This window comes from Embiotoca jacksoni, unplaced genomic scaffold, assembly GCF_022577435.1.
Source record: "Embiotoca jacksoni isolate LCO1_2020_lvr unplaced genomic scaffold, fEmbJac1.0.p SCAF_11, whole genome shotgun sequence".
NCBI classification, from domain to species: Eukaryota; Metazoa; Chordata; class Actinopteri; family Embiotocidae; genus Embiotoca; species Embiotoca jacksoni.
In genome coordinates, this window is record NW_027185241.1 from 16,837,896 (window position 1) to 16,853,792 (window position 15,897).

A 15,897-nucleotide genomic window follows, 5' to 3' on the forward strand; every position below is an offset into this window, starting at 1 on the left:
ACATAGGAAAGGCTTATATCTCATCTTGTGCGTTTTATCTGTCATGGTTTCATGTGAGTCAGTCCTCGTGTCTTTGAGGAAACGTAATATCCCAGAAATCCTGACGGACCAAATGTCCTAGATTCTGGGTAACTATTATTAAATATAAATCGTGACTTGCAGGCTCATACTGTATTAAAATATAGCTTACGTGTATGTAAAATGTCTCCCGTTAGATGACACATACGGACAAGGTACATTTGCGTTTCCCAAACATGTCAGTACCAATAACCAACAGAGTATTTACACGGCAGCCAGTCCTCAGTCTATGTTCCCATATGTCGGAGGGGCTTCAGTGGTTAAATAACGCGTTATGTAACACACTGGGGATGGCAGGCACTGTGTGCGTGCGCTGTCACTGGTCTCGCCTCTCGCCCAATGGTGTGTGCTCGTCAGTCTGCATCTAGCTCTCCTCCACCATCGTCACCACAGCAGAGCGGAGGCTGGCACCACCAGCACAGGAACGACCCTTTGTGCTTCACCCACTGACGCGCATCCTTCTGAGAGACATCACCATCCAACATCCAGGCAGGTGTTTTATTTTATTATTCTTTCACGATAAATAGTTTCCCACCAAAATAGTATTATAATTATGCCAAAATATGAAATGAAAGTCTTGTGGGGATGGGAGCAGACGGGCTGAAGACGAGCTGTTTACAAGTTCAGGAACGAGTCTTGTTTTTTAGATTATCTGACTATGCGCACAGATCTGAAATGTTTTGAAAAAAATGTGACTACCTCGGGTGTGAAGTCGGTTGTTTACATCACCACGGCTTACATCATGTGGCCGACTTCGCATGTCTTTATTCTGGGAGGCATCTGCGCACCTTTGGAAAACATTCCGTGTAACTGAAGTGGCGCCAGATGAAACAAAACAAAATCCCGTGACTGGATACACAACATGATAAAAATGCAAATGCGACTATTAGATGGCAGTGTGGGGAGAGTTGTTATCATTGTCAGGGGATATCATCTCATAAACCTCTAGAATACTTAAATATAATACCCAATAAAAATGACTTTGAAGTGAAATGTGGGAAACAAAGGGAGGCATGTAAACACATGGGAGGGTATTTCCAGGGTTTATTTATGGGGACTGTGGTTCTACTTGATGGAATAAAATATACAATTATTTAAAAATATATCACATTTTTCTGTTTGGAAAAATTTCAAGGTTTTAACAGCACTGTAAAGAACACAATGGAACCAAATGTCCCAATATAGAGATTAATCCCATTGTTGATTATCATAACTGTGGTTTCCTATAGTAGAAACATATCTTCTATACTGTCAGACTATTTCATGAAAGATGGTTTTTGTTTCGGTTTGTTTTATGGTGACAGACAGTTCTCAGTAATGACATCATGCAATGATGATGCAGTCTTTTAAAGGATGGATGAGCTTAAACTATATTCTGCAAATGATACTCAGAAGAGAATGAAATCTGCAGTTATTTCCTGCATGAAATATGATAAAAGATCGAGCATATGAAGCTCACACCTTTAATTGTATGTGGTTTAGGCGTTCATAAGCATTTGCCTTCTCTGAGATTACACAATTTAACAGTCAACAGAGCAAATGCACTGACTGCGTCATGGGGTTAATGTCAAAGTGGAGTAAACAGCTCCACATCTGTCCATGTGTATGATCAACATAGAAAGCACATTCTCTCAGATGGATTAAGAGAATTATTTTACGCCCACTCCATGCTGTTTTAAAAGTCCACCATCTGGATGAGGGAAAGAGGCCGAGTGGAGGCTTAAAGACTTGTTTATCAGTATCCCACTAACGGCCTGTATAAGTCTTCCTCTCCCAATACATCGATGTGATTAATGCCCTCCCTCTTAGTTTATTTTTGGGTCCGGTTTTGGACTGATTGTGGACCATATGGCAGTTTGGCTGAAAATCCTGTGTTTGCTACTTAGATAATGCTGAGCCTGTTACTCAGCAGGTAGCCAATCAAGTCTGTCTGGAGTCAAGTAGAGGACCAAATGCATGATCCTGCCTTGAAGGCTCTAGTCCAGGACGGGTGCAAGTGAAAACACAGTAAATGACCATAGCAAGTTATTTTATCAGGCGCTTGAACAAATAACATGAGATGATTCCAAATCTCTGAATGGTTATCAGGACATCTTGCAGATTTGGTGAGCCGTGACTCTTTCTCTTCTATTTCTTTGAATTCATAACCCTGCTGATGAAGGATAAGGCTGCAAACCCGTAAACCTTTCGACAGCTGACTCACTTTCTGTCTTTACTTTTAAAGCAATTTAGAATAAAAGTCTGTAGCCATGAGCATGCTAACATGCTGTCAGTGAAAATGTTAAAATGGTCATGTGATGCAGGTGCGATGTTTTCCAGCTAGATGATGCAATGTTCGATCAGTGTTTTTGTTCCCAGAATGTTCTTCTGAAAAGTCGAATGTTCTCTAAAAATATCCTAAAACATTCTTGAAAACATTTTGATAATGTTTTTTTTAAGCATATTAGTTATCGTATTCTAAAATGACAACATTCTGAAAACTAAAAAATGAAAATATTTTCTGAATTAGGGCAAAATGTTCTAATAATATTATGAAAAAACTGTTTAAGTATTTAAAGAGAACATGTAGAGAACATTGTCCTTCCTTTAAGGTGAAAAAACATCACTGAAAACAATACTAAAACACTGCATTATATTCCCAGAACATTTTTCGAACAAAAAAGTTCTTGCTGGATTGCCCTGTTCAGCTTCAGTGTAGCATGTTAAAATGTTAATATTTGCTAAGATAAACTCTCTGTCCAGCTTCGTCCTAATGTCCCAGAACAAAGTACTTGACAACACTTTGACTTGATGATGGCATGAAAAGAAAAGTCCAAATTAATTGCAATGAATGATGATAAGAAAGTTTAAAGCTTTATATATAAATAAACATCTGTTACATTTAAGCCTTTACCAAACAAAGTTCACAGTGCTGATGAAAGCCCGTCACCGTCAGGCAAATCTCTCTGAAGTTCACAGAATACACAATCAACTAAAAGCTAAAAATATCAACCTGTCGACGGTGGATCACCAAAGTCAGGAACATTCACAGTTTCATGACAAACTGTCTGATATTTTGTTGGGATATTTCAGTGAGGATCAAAGCCGACCGACTGACACTGACATCCCGAGAGCCATGAGCCTCGCAGGGCTAAAAGCCTTCTCTCAACCACACCCTGTTTTATTGAATAATCACACATCTTCTCTGCTCAGCTCTTATTTCATTTCGTACACATCGATCATGTCTTACCCTTGTTTTCTTAAGCATCAATTGTTTTCTATTGTTTTGGGTTTAAAAAAATGATCTGTTGCATCTCCTGATAAGTGCAATGGTTAAAAAAAAATATTCAAAAATAAAACATACTTTGATGATGTAAAGGAAGTCAGAAGCACTTGGTTAAGTGTCGAAAGCTCCCTTAAGCGTACACATTCAGGCTCAAGGACGCAATGTTCATTCAGTCTGAGAAAAACTGTGAGCAGCTGAATGGTATAACACCCACGCATCACCTCGGCACACTCTCCATATTTTCTCAGAGAAGGACAGCATCTCCGAATGAGCAGCAGAACCCTACACTCTCTGCACATTCATACATAATTGGTTCCATAGCTCGAGTCCTTCATGCAGCTTTTTCCCTCCGTTGCTAGGACTGTTGCTAGGGCACGGCCGTGGCTGCTCAGCCCTGCTTGGTGCCTCGAATCTGATTCTGCCATGCTCGGAGTGCCAGTGTGATGATACTGAAAACAAAAATGAAACTGCAGGCAGGGTGGTGCAGGCCGCCCAGGACGTAAATCTATTTTTGAGGCTGATAAAAAGGAGGTTTAATTTGATTCCCACAACTCTCTGGTCTATTTTTACGATGCCATTTGGGCCTTGGGGATTCGACAAAAGAGGATTTTGCTGCTCATAAATGAATATGAGGTCACAATATTAGGTCACCAAGTGGTAATATCAGACTGTTATCAGCAGGGGATTGTTTAGTTATGGCAGGACTAACATCCATCTAGCTTAAATTTAAAAAAAAAAAAAAGTTACCCTCTGAATGTAGGGAAGGAAGACAGGTTCAGATCCACTGATGCGACAGCAGCACACAGGCCCTGCAGTCAATTACATCACTCATAATGCAAAAAAAAAAACCAAAAACATGTATGCCCTTATGCAACTGAACCCCTTAGGCGAGGACACTGGGACGCTATTAACAGGCGAGAGTAAGTGAAGTGATTGTATAAAGTTTATTCAAGCATGAGAGAAGACCTGCATTATTTATCTCTAAAGCATCAATAAAAAATGTTTCTCCTTGTTTAAATGTGCACGTACAAAACAAAAAGTTTAGCGTTAGATCACAGTTTCTGTCTACACTGGGTTCTACTTTTTTAAACAGAGAATCTAATATCGCTCCATCATCTACTTGTATTATATCTCACTGATTGAAGCACTTTGTAGCTTTTGGCCAGCAGCCCCTCAGTTTTGGCACAAGAGTTAGCATCTTCTCATTCATGTGTCGCTGTGCTTCATATCTGATCATTTTAATCTGTGATGACTTTGATGAAAAATCCAAATATGAAAAGAATAACACCTTCCTTTTTTATATAGCTGTATCTGTACTCTGAACACTGTAGTCTTATAAACCACAAGCAGTTGAGTTAATTGAGTCATTTTAAATCCATCCCCACAATACTAGCCTCCTCTCTGTTCATGTAGGTTTGTCGGTCTACCACTTTGGTCCAGACTTTGAATATCTTAAGAACTCCTTGATATATTGGCATGAAGTCTTGTACAGACATTTGTGGTCCCCTGAGGATGAACCCTACTGAATTAGTTGATCTAATGACATTTTCCTCAGCTCCAACATGATGTTGATCGTGAAAAAAGTCTCCACAACTATTGAATAGATTACCTTAAAGACACAGACATTCATGGTCCCTTAAGGATAAATTTTACTGAGTTGATCATCCTGTGACTTTACCTCTAGCGCCACTACAAAGTCAACGTTTTCAGTTATTAAGTTATACAATATCTCAACATCAACTTGATGGATTGCTGTGAATTTGTGCACAGACGTTCATGGTTACCACATGATAGATCATGCTTATGTTGGAGATCCCCTGACTTCTCCTCCAGCACAATGACTTTTGTTATTGAAATATCTCAACAACTATTGGATGGATTGCCAAAAAAATTCGCAAATACAGATATTTATAGTGCACTTTATTGATAGGACACTTTCATCCAGCACTATTTTCACGTCCAAATTTTTGCTTACGCTATAGTTTACCCACAAAGCTAATTATATTTCAAACAGCCTCAGCTGTACATCAGCATGCTAATATTGTAAACGCAGATTTTAAACATCAGTTAACATCAGCATGCTAGCAATATCCCTGTGAGTATGTAAGCATGTATCTTAAAGCACAGCAGTCTTTAAGCTGCTAGCATGGCTATATAGACTCTACTGAGAAAGTGCATTTGCTCTTCAAATCTGACTCCACTGAATTTGTTGTTCAATTTGTTTAAACATGTAAAAATCCTGATATAAAAAGGAAGTCAGTGATTTATTTTTAGCTTTTTTATTTGTTTCATATGGTCATAAAGTCAGCGTGTGTGTGTGTGTGTGTGTGTGTGTGTGTGTGTGTGTGTGTGTGTGTGTGTGTGTGTGTGTGTGTGTGTGTGTGTGTGATGGGTTGGATTTAGTGCCATTACAGACTTCAGACAGAGGGTTCTTAAGTTTGAGAGCCACATCAAAAGGCTGCCTGCCACATACACAGTCCAAAGTAATATGACTGACCTGATTTCTGTCTTTCCCCTTCATTAGGGGAGAACACTGTGTGAAGCACAATGGGACCGTTCCAGGAATATGAGGTGAGTCTTATCATTACTGCTGGTCACTGAGGATAAATATCTGAATGTTAAATGAACTGAGAAAATACACACATAGTAAGTAGATATTTTTTGCATCAAATGGTAAAGACAAAGGGCCTGTTTTATTAAGATCTCAAATAAAGGGTACAAAATTGCATGTTTTTTCCAAAAGTTTGCACATTTATTTCGCACCCGTTTTGCGGGTGATTTCCTAAGAGTATTTGCGTCACTGATATCAGGTGCAAATTGTTGTATTTCAATGGGGGGTTTGCGTGTGTTAAAAGTGATTCCAGCAAAGGAAAACAGAGCGACCGCAAAAGCAAATCTAATCCCATTGAAATTTAAAAAAAATATAAATATAACATGAACAAAACGCAATTTAGGAGATTATCACCAAGAAAGTCAATACAGTGGGAAAAACAAAAAGGTGAAAAAAAAAAAGGCTTAATAATAAAACATCGGCAAATAAAAGAGGAGGGACGGTGGATGAGATCCTCTAACAAACACCGATCAGCAGGTTCAGATCTTTCTGTGATGAGCAGGTGACTTTTCATTCAGTGTCTCGCGAGTGCTCGTGAACTTTATGAAGCTACCTGTGAATTCTGCGGGACACATTCAGGACCTGTGACATCACACCTGAATAACAGGACTGGGTGGGATATCCAAGCAGAGATACTCTGGAACGACCCAGAGACAGGAAAATGCTGAGTCGGAAGAAGTTTTTTAATTGCTGATATTTCGTGGCTCCTCCTTGTTGTTGGCTTTAAATCATCATTCAGTTCGTTCAATAACTCGGAAATGTCAACGCTGGACAAACGATACGTCTGAATAATTTAAGCCTCTGACATCTCAAATTTTTTTCCACGGGTGTAAAACACGTTCTCTACGTATTCTTTGGTTTCTCTGCGTCTCCTTCTCACCACAATAAGAGCAGCAGTTTCTCCAGATTTGCGCACCTGATTAATACGTTCCTTTCAGTCGTACTAAAACACACAACAATCACTTCTCCTGTTTCCACTTTCAGGTTTAGTAAATATCGTTGCGGGTGCTACATTTTTCTATTTGCATTTCCCCTCTTAGTATTTTGCACCTTCAAGCAGAAACGCCCAATATTACATATGTATTCAGGCAAACAAGCAAAATGGACAACATTTGTTAAATTGCACATTTGAAAGAGGCAATCCTCACTGAACGTCGTTAGTAGATCTGCTTGGACATTTTTTTGCGGGTGGTGTGGAGTTTGCACGTGATTTTATACACGCAAACATTTAGTAAATCAGGCACAAAGATGAGTAAACTGTGACCATGCAGATATTTTCATGAGAAAATCAAACACCAATATGAATCTTTTTTTAAATTAAAAAGTAAAACTAAGTTTAGGTATATTTCACGACACTATGTCCTTGCTCTCCTGTGACAAATGTTGCTTTAAACAGGAAAAGAAATCCCCAGAGAAGGGAAGCCCACGCAGCCGCATCCCACGTTTGGTCCTCCATCCTTTCCGACCAAAGGACAAAGGATCGCCTCTGTCTGACTCCCCTTTTTCAGAGGAGGAGGGCAAGGAGTGTGACATGAGCTCAGACCACTCCAAGAGGACCATCAGCACCAACAGTTTCTGCTCTGGTAAGAAGCTCAGCTCCAGTCCAAGCACAGCTGAGTTTATACCCTCACATACTTTGAACATCCAGCACCATTGACAGGCATTCAGGTGCCAGATTGTATAACGCTCTAGTTGGCTGGTAAAACATCAAATCTATTGTATAATGTGTTACAAAATCATCTCGATCTTTGATTCACTAAGTGTTTCTTTGTTTAGCAAAGGATTACGCAAGCTCATCCATGTGTATTTAATGTTCATCTGAACTGGCCTCTGTTAACAAATACAGCAAACATGACACTGCAGAAGGTGCCTCTCTGTGTGTATACAGTGCACTCTGCAAACACAGGGACCACTTGACAGCAACTTTATGAAAGTGACGGGCCATTGTGAGAGCTGTTTTGCTATCTGTCAGAGAACAAGGCTAAACCTTGAGCTCTGATTGACTGCTTGTGTTCGCTGCCTGCCCTGCGCTGCTTCTTCTTGGCTATTACTGTCTGTGTGCCTGTCTACAATAGATGACACCGGCTGCCCCACTAGTCAGTCTGTGTCCCCCTCCAAAACCCCGTCAGGCTCAGAGCAGAGTGCCCACGGATCGCCAGTACTCCCCGAGCGGAAGACCAAAGTGAAGAGGGTGAGGGTGATGGCCGAGTGGAGCGGTGAAGCTCGGAGCGTGCAGAGGCACAAGAGGGAGCTTAGGTCTGCCATGAAAGTCAGAGGTAAAGAACAATGCAGAGATAAAGATTAAAAACATGAAAAATTATCATTTTTGTTTTCTTCAGAAAAAGCAGACCAAGGCCTGCTCTATGTTATTATGTGCTGTGATTTGTGTGTTAATTCAATGTTGTTTTTTTTACATAGGCTGCATAGATTTCTATACAACATGCTGCATATTTATATATACTAGTGCATGCCCGTGGTTCCCCAAAGACCAAAGTGCAATAACAGAGTATCTGTCACATGTCAGCAGCCAACAGATTCCCAGGTAGGAACAAACCAGTGTTTGGCAGGGTTGCAGCTGCTTGACTACAAGAAAAATAATAACCAGAGGGATTTGTCATCAGTGCCCTGTTAATATATATTAGAAGCAGTGCACTTTTAATCTTGGGAAAGAGGTAAAACTGCTTGATCATGAGTCAGACTGAAGAAGAAAGCTGATTGGTTGAGGAGAAAAGGTTCAGGGGCTTAGTCAATTAAGCTGATTAGGAGGAGGGTACCACATTGATTGAATGTGCACAGACCCACAGTTGACTCACTAAGTGGTGGGGGATCACTGAATTTTGAGCTATTTTATTTGCCACAGTTATCACTGGACACATTGCTATGGTTTTGTTTGATGGAAAAAGATGCTATTCAGGTATGACTTGAACTTTTAATCATTTCAACACAACATTTAAGGGACCAGCTTTGTTCTTAAGTCGGCAGGCTTCATAATTGTGCAAAAAAAATAATCTGATTTGCAACATTTGATCAGATTGTGTTAAATATAAAAACAAAATGAAGTTATTGGCTAATTGTAGCATGTCAATGGTATTTGTAATAACATAAACATGTGATGAGTGTTTTATCTCTGTTCTAAACTCACATTAGTGTAAATAGGGGTATAAATTGTGGGCAGGTCATAAAAAGGTTTGATGGAAATCCTGATTAGAGGAAACTATAAACATGATAGTCGTGCTTGATTCTAATGGAACAGTAGCTATGGGACATTTTCTGTCAAATTAGTTTTACTGCTCTGATTCATCTTTTATGAGATGATTATTGTACCCCTGAAATATCTAAATCTAAAATTTACAAGAGTCATGAGATGTTACATGATTTAAGCTTCTTTTTTTTTTCCCATTTCAGGAATTAATTTAAACTTTAGCTGTTCAGTGAAACGTGTAGTTTCCATATTTTGGGGGGAAATGTTTCTGTTGCATGATATCCATTTATAGTGGAATTTCAGAAAGTCAAATATAGATATAGGGTACAACACCATTTTTACTAAGTAAACATCTGCATTTTGGCTGTCTAGCAAAGGGAGACTATATAAACTTTTGAGAACAGCAGGCACTGAGATTAAGTGAAATGGGACAACTAAAAGTTAACAACAAACTTGTTTCTTGAGGTATACATGGGTTTATGTCGGGTTTTACTTTTGGGCTCAAACCATGTTGAGGTGTTTATAAGATGGAGATAGCAGGAAAGAGTAGCACTGTTAGAAAAGACAAAAAAAAAAAATCAGCAAACTGACCACCTAAAGTTCCCCACCATTAGCTGAATATTAGCCACCTTTAAAGCTAAGTCATACCAGACCTAGTATAGTTGTAGCAACAAAACCCTGAAGTGAATACAAATTGGCACATTGTACTTTTTTTTTTTTTTTTTTTTTTTTTTTTTTTTTTTTTTTTTTATAAATTCAACTTTTCATTCAAAGAGGAAGATGTTTTATATTGTTTTTTAAAAGCTACATAGTCTTGCTTTAGGCCTGGTAGAATGCTAACACATGGATGCCAACTCCCTGCAGGTAGTGAGGCAGACTTCAGCTCTTCCAGCAGCACGGGGAGCCTAAAGACCCGGCAGAGCAACTCTGCTGGGAAGAAAGCTCCTTCACGCAGGTATAATCTTTGATGTATGCGTTTTGATCATCTTGGGTTGCTAACAGATTTAAAAAAAAAAAAAAAAAAACATTTAAAATTTAGTAGTGGACCCATTTGTCTTAAAGTTAGAACTAAAACAGGTGTGTTCATTCTCATTTCTGTATTTATTTTTGTAATTAACACAATTATTCCTTAATTTGTTTTTCTTTTCTTTTTTTTATTATTAAGCCGCGGTACTCGCATCCAATCGCTCCCAGTGTTCAAACCAGCCGGAAGCCCAACAGCCAACCGCGATGCAGAGCTATACGCCCCCTACAGGACTCCCCCCAGAGCCGCCGCCTCAACCAACAGCAGCAGCTGCAACTCCAGCCCCACCTCCAGGTACCATGGACCTCGTACATCATCAAAGATCCCATATTTTACACTTTACTGATGTTTTCGCTCTGTGTCAGAATGAGCACATAAAAGGTTGACCGGTGGGCTGTGAGTGAGGGTGGACGTATGACATGAGCGTAAGCTTGTGACTTCACAAACTTGGGGAAGTCCGAACTGTTTGTCCAATCGCCACAGTTGCTGAATACAGTCTGTGTGCATTTCTAAGCGTTTTGACACTTTCACAGTAAAGCAACTAGACTTGCATTATTAATAAAAACAAATGACAATCCAAATTTATACAATAAAAGACCTTTGATAATCAAGGATGAAATTTAAGTAAGCAAATTTAAAGTAAGGTAATCTGGTCAGTTATTGTGACCTCATTGCCATTTCTTTATCCATTTCTCCACTTGGATATATTACAAATTCAACTTCCTCTGTTTGAGGGAGAAGTAAGTGGACTTTGGAGACTGAGATTTGGACTGTGGCTCACGCAATGTGCAGCATAACCACAAGTGAGTGGGTGGCTGGATTAAGCTCAGACAGTTTTATCATTTCCTCTCTTGCAGCTGGCTGGGATTATATCAGTCATGATTTGGCTGCAGCGGGGATTAATGGGGATTTAATGAAGCAAAAGTCTGAATATGGTAACCAGACAGTGACTCTACTGACTGAAACCAATTCGTAACTAAATTAGAGTAAATGCACCTTGGTTTGGAGTAGAGAAGAGGGTCATAAATTTTTCATACGAGCAGAACTGAATAGCCTGAAGCTCCACAGTGTTTGGAAAATGATGAATCTGACATGCTGCTGCATATTTCTAGTACGGTTTACGTTGGCTTTATGGTTGCTGGCAGCTCATAAGATTTGAACCTAAAAATCCTCTCTGCAGTATAAATGACAAACATTCAGCCCACAGTCCTTGAGGTCATGCAGTAGCAGAACCTGGCCGTTGATCTCATGTTGACAGCTTCCTTAAATGCATTTTAATCCTCCATTCTTATCACTTTAAGACACCCTGTCTGTCTTTCCCCCTGCCTGACTAAGTGTCATGTGACGCCTTTTCCTCTCACATGCTACCTTCTCCTGGGCTGTTTCTATTTCTGGCAGGGATGCAGAGTGTTCGCATCAAAGCCCCAAGTATCCCAGGTTGCTAGGATATTGTGCTAGTGGAGGAGAGGGGCTTGCATGCTGCTTTGCATATAGTCCAAATCCACCCACTCATCCTCTTCAGCAAAAAACAGGAATCCTTTGATCAGTTCTCTTTGAGCATGATAAAACACTGGTCATAGGACACGCAAAAGGCATTTGAATGCTAATGCAATTAGCTGTAGATTAGGGTTTTTCTAGTAAGGTTGATTTCTTTGCTTGCTAACGCTGCTTGTATTCAGATAAACCAGCGTTTTAGTTTGGGTTTTTTTGTCTCTAGCCTGCATGCCAGTAATCCTGTGCAAGACAGTAATTCCAGGCTTCAGAGAGCATCTGCCCTGATGGCACTCTCTCAGCCAGACTAATTACCTTCTGTAGGGAGTCATTTTGCTTTTAAGCGTCAAATTGGTTTGTTTTCTGCAGTCCTTTCAAAATGTCTACTTGAGGAATGATAGATAATCAGTTCTAGTGGGGTAGACTTGGCATCTCACCACCATCATTGTTCCTGTGTCCAACAGAAGAGCGACTCTTGGCCGCTACCACTCCTGCAGAGACAATCATGGCATCAGGCCCCCGAACCCCGAGCAGTACCTCACCCCTCTGCAGCAGAAGGAAGTGGCCATCAGACACCTGAGGACCAAACTGATGGAGTCTGAGAACACCGTTCGTGACAGGTTAGCAGCAGCAGCAGCAGCATCTCATGGTCGCCTCGGGGGAAAATGTGGTACCCTAGTTGTGATGTAATGCCTACACGCAGCAGCTCTGCTCATCCGTTAACATCCTGTGAAGTGGAAACGCTCTGGGAAATGACTAGTCCATAAAATGTATGTAAAAACAGGACGATGCTGTATAAGAAATCTTCCCCATACAGAAAGCAGACAAGGCAACTTATTCAACTTGTATTCTTCATGACTAGTATTGCTGTGCTTAATATCTTATGAAATTGTTTTGACATTATTTTGCACACACTTTCTTTCTCGGTAAGCGCGAGATAAGAAGATTAATTCCACTCAAGATATGTTGAATATGAAGGTTCAGTCAGCTGCTAGTTAACTTAGTTTAGCATGAATACTGGAAATGGGTGGGAACCATTTCACCAGAAAATGGAAATTTGCTGTGTTTAAAGTACAGATAAAACGTATGAATTGGTCATTTTTAACAGTACAACTTGTGTGTGTGCAAAAAGCAGGCATGATAGCAAATTGCACGAGTAGTGTTTAAACGTGTGGGAGCTCGCAGGCTAACAAGAACATTCCACAAGCTGTAAATGAAACGGCTTCATATCTGACATTTTACTGTCAAACTTTCAACTCAAAACAAACAAAGTGGGCTCGATTTTTATCCAAGCTATGCTAATCAGATTGTGGATGTAGCTTCATATTTGACATAGACATGAACGTGGTACTTATATTTTCATTAAACTCAACAAAAACGTGAATAATCGTGTGCTTCAAAATGTTCCTTTTTAAGTGAGCCTAGACATTTTCGTTCCTATTTCTTTAGAGAGACGGAGATTGAGGAGCTTAAGGCCCAGCTTGGCAGAATGAGGGAGGACTGGATTGAGGAGGAATGTCACCGGGTGGAGGCTCAGCTGTCCCTCAAAGAAGCTCGCAAAGAGATCAAACAGCTGCGTCAGGTGGTGGAAACCATGAAGAGCAGCCTGATGGAGAAGGACAAGGGAATACAGAAGTACTTCATCGACATCAACATCCAAAACAGGAAGCTGGAGTCTCTGCTGCAAAGCATGGAGCTCGCTCAGAGCGGCGCCAACCTCCAAGACGAGAACACCTTGGACTTTATCTGCGACAGCCCGGATAGCGGCGGGAAGAAGATTGTGGGGGAGGAAGAGGGTGGGATGGAGCTGGGAGACCAAGGAGCGGAGGCAATGGCTGACAGCGGGTTGCTTCTAAACGATGAGATGGCCAACAGTGCGGACATTTTGGAGCACGTCTTCATGTCCACTGTGGTGGATTTCAGTCACGACTCTAGTAGCAACGTGAGGGCTGAGGCGGAGTCGGAGCTCGGGGTGTCTGCAATATCAGACGAGGGACAGTTGATGGATAAATCTACTGCACCACCTCCACCAAACACATTGTCCACCATAGTCACCGTCTCCTCAAACACACCTTCCCAGCAGAACGCAGAGGATAAAGGAATCCAGACGGACCTAACGCCCATGTCTCCAGACCTGCAGGCTCTGCTCCTTCAGCTGCTCAAGTTCCACGGGGTCACAGCGGGGGACGCAGCTCTATCGGCCGCCAGCAGTCTTCTGGGATTCCCAAACCAACCTGCCTCCACTTCCACCACCGCCAATCAGCCCGACTCGACGCCTCCCCGACCCAGCCTGCCTCCAGAGAGCCCCGACACCTCCACAGACTCCGGCACGTGTTGCTGGGAGCCTGCGGACAGCCGTCGGTTCATGGGGGAGCTGGACTTTGGCGTCGTTGAGGAGGAACCTTGTCCGTCGCCGGGACTGGACGTGGTCGGCAAGCGTTACTGGAGCAACAGCTTCCTGGTAGATCTGGTCGCCGTGGCAGCCCCGGTGTTACCCACGGTGGCCTGGCTGTACTCGCGGCACGGTGTGGACGGAAGCGCTCCGGTGTACAACATCGCTGCTCTAATCAGGGGCTGTTGCATCATGGGACTGCACTCACTTCGTCACGTCACTCACAGGCCGAATGCGTGAAGGTCTCCAACCCGCATGCAAACACCTAACCTTTGAACTAAAAGAACTTGAAGCAGCTTCTCGAGTATTTGTGAGATCTGTTTTTGTTTGACACTCGATGATACCAATGCAGTAATTTTGGTTCCCGCACTGTTGTTTTGCACTGTACAGTCACCACGAGCTGAAGCCAAGTGGTGACGAGAGGGATTATTTATAATGGGGTTTATTTATGTATTTATTTATCCTTTAAATGTATAAGCAGATCATCTGGGTAGATGGTTGTGTTCTCATTGTCCTGTGGTGTCCCTATTTCTTGTTTAAAAATAAAAGTACAAAAAAAAGTTCTTTGTTAGGGATGAGATTTTCGGAGGTGAAGGCTGAATGCCAGTTTGTGTTCGGATGTGTTCTGAAATCCGTTTTGCGTTATTGTTCAGAAAGAAACCTTAAACCTTCAGCCAAAGCTTTAATGTGAGTACACTGTTGTTTTTGTGAAGAAGTCTATATTTTTGTTCCTCCCCGGGCGTAGAGCTTTACTTGGTCCAGCCTGTGTATTGTTCATAGAAATAAGTTGATGCTTCAAAGCAACTGACACTTGTTATGTGCCTGAGCAATGTGCAATACTGGTGGTTTACATCAAATGTTCCTTGTATCTTTATTAAAGCATGATAATTCTGGCTGTGTTTTGGACTCCTGATTTTTTTTTCCGATCCGACAGGTTTGTTATGACTGAACCGGAGAGACTTTTAAAAGTTTGACCCATGAAAACAGGTCTGTTAAAAATGCTTTCAAAGACTGGGAGAGTTTCTTCATTTGTGCAAGTTGTTTACATCAATAAATAAAAGTAGGGGGGGAAATATCTATTCTGATCTCCAAGCGCAACCAAGCAATGTGTTCTCATGAAGGCTGGTCTTATGTAAAAGCTTTCTCGGCCTGTGTTTTCAGACGTCCCCTGGGTTCTGGAGCTGACAACATAGAGTGCATTAGATCCACTTTAATGCAATCTCGCAGAAGCTGTAAAATGCTCTCTGGGCCCTAACATCTGGGTCAGGGCCAGCACAGCTGTAAGTCCCCCCCCCTAAACACGACCCACGCCTTCTTTAGTCATTACATAACTAATCTATCCATGTTCAATGACAATTCAAGAAAAAGCTGATTAAGCCTGAATGACCTGGCATTCTGCTTCCTTGCCATGATGACTGCATTTCCACTCTGCCATATGGAGCGCTGTCTTAAAATTGCATAACCATGACCTCTGAGATCATAAATCATTAGAAACTGTAATCCCCTCACCAGTCCGTGGGTGCTAGATTAGAAGAGTGGGCGGCAATGGTTTGTAAACGTACCACTCTGGTCAGAATCGGTTTATGTGATTCTGCAGCCATGTGGCTTGTTCCCTTTCTGAAGACTGATGAAGTGCATTTTCCCTTTTTGAAAGTGGGTCAGTCTCTCAGAGGTATTTGGCAAGCAGGCAGCGTCCCCAGGCAGATGGGAGTGACATCATTGTGATGAGGGTCAGAGGCGTGATGACAACGGTCTGTCAATCCAGGTTACAGGCCACCTTCATGTCAGACTGTTGAGTCTACAGAAACGTTAGTGGCACACTGGTAATCTGAGT

The 15,897-nt window shown here is 41.4% G+C and overlaps 1 protein-coding gene across 3 annotated transcripts; it reads left to right on the plus strand.

Moving 5' to 3' along the window:
• The first annotated feature begins 441 nt into the window (after nucleotides 1-441).
• sybu (syntabulin (syntaxin-interacting)) lies at nucleotides 442-14,956 on the plus strand. 3 transcript variants are annotated; one of them, XM_069143379.1, is made up of 8 exons: nucleotides 442-571; nucleotides 5,868-5,914; nucleotides 7,351-7,537; nucleotides 8,030-8,230; nucleotides 10,021-10,111; nucleotides 10,322-10,474; nucleotides 12,136-12,291; nucleotides 13,121-14,956. In XM_069143379.1, exons 2-8 carry the CDS (start codon nucleotides 5,891-5,893, stop codon nucleotides 14,301-14,303), a joined length of 1,995 nt encoding a protein of 664 aa, XP_068999480.1. In that variant the 5' UTR covers nucleotides 442-571; nucleotides 5,868-5,890; the 3' UTR covers nucleotides 14,304-14,956. The 3 variants fall into 3 exon arrangements, with proteins under 3 accessions (XP_068999480.1, XP_068999479.1, XP_068999481.1); XM_069143378.1 differs by having other exon boundaries at nucleotides 442-567; XM_069143380.1 differs by having other exon boundaries at nucleotides 442-567; nucleotides 8,084-8,230.
• Nucleotides 14,957-15,897: the final 941 nt, after the last annotated feature.

Coding starts and splice junctions, on each gene's coding strand:
- sybu (XM_069143379.1), top strand. CDS start 5,891: ATGGGACCGTTCCAGGAATATGAG. Junction 7,538..8,029: donor CACCAACAGTTTCTGCTCTG/GTAAGAAGCTCA, acceptor TGTCTACAATAG/ATGACACCGGCTGCCCCACT. Junction 10,475..12,135: donor AACTCCAGCCCCACCTCCAG/GTACCATGGACC, acceptor TGTGTCCAACAG/AAGAGCGACTCTTGGCCGCT.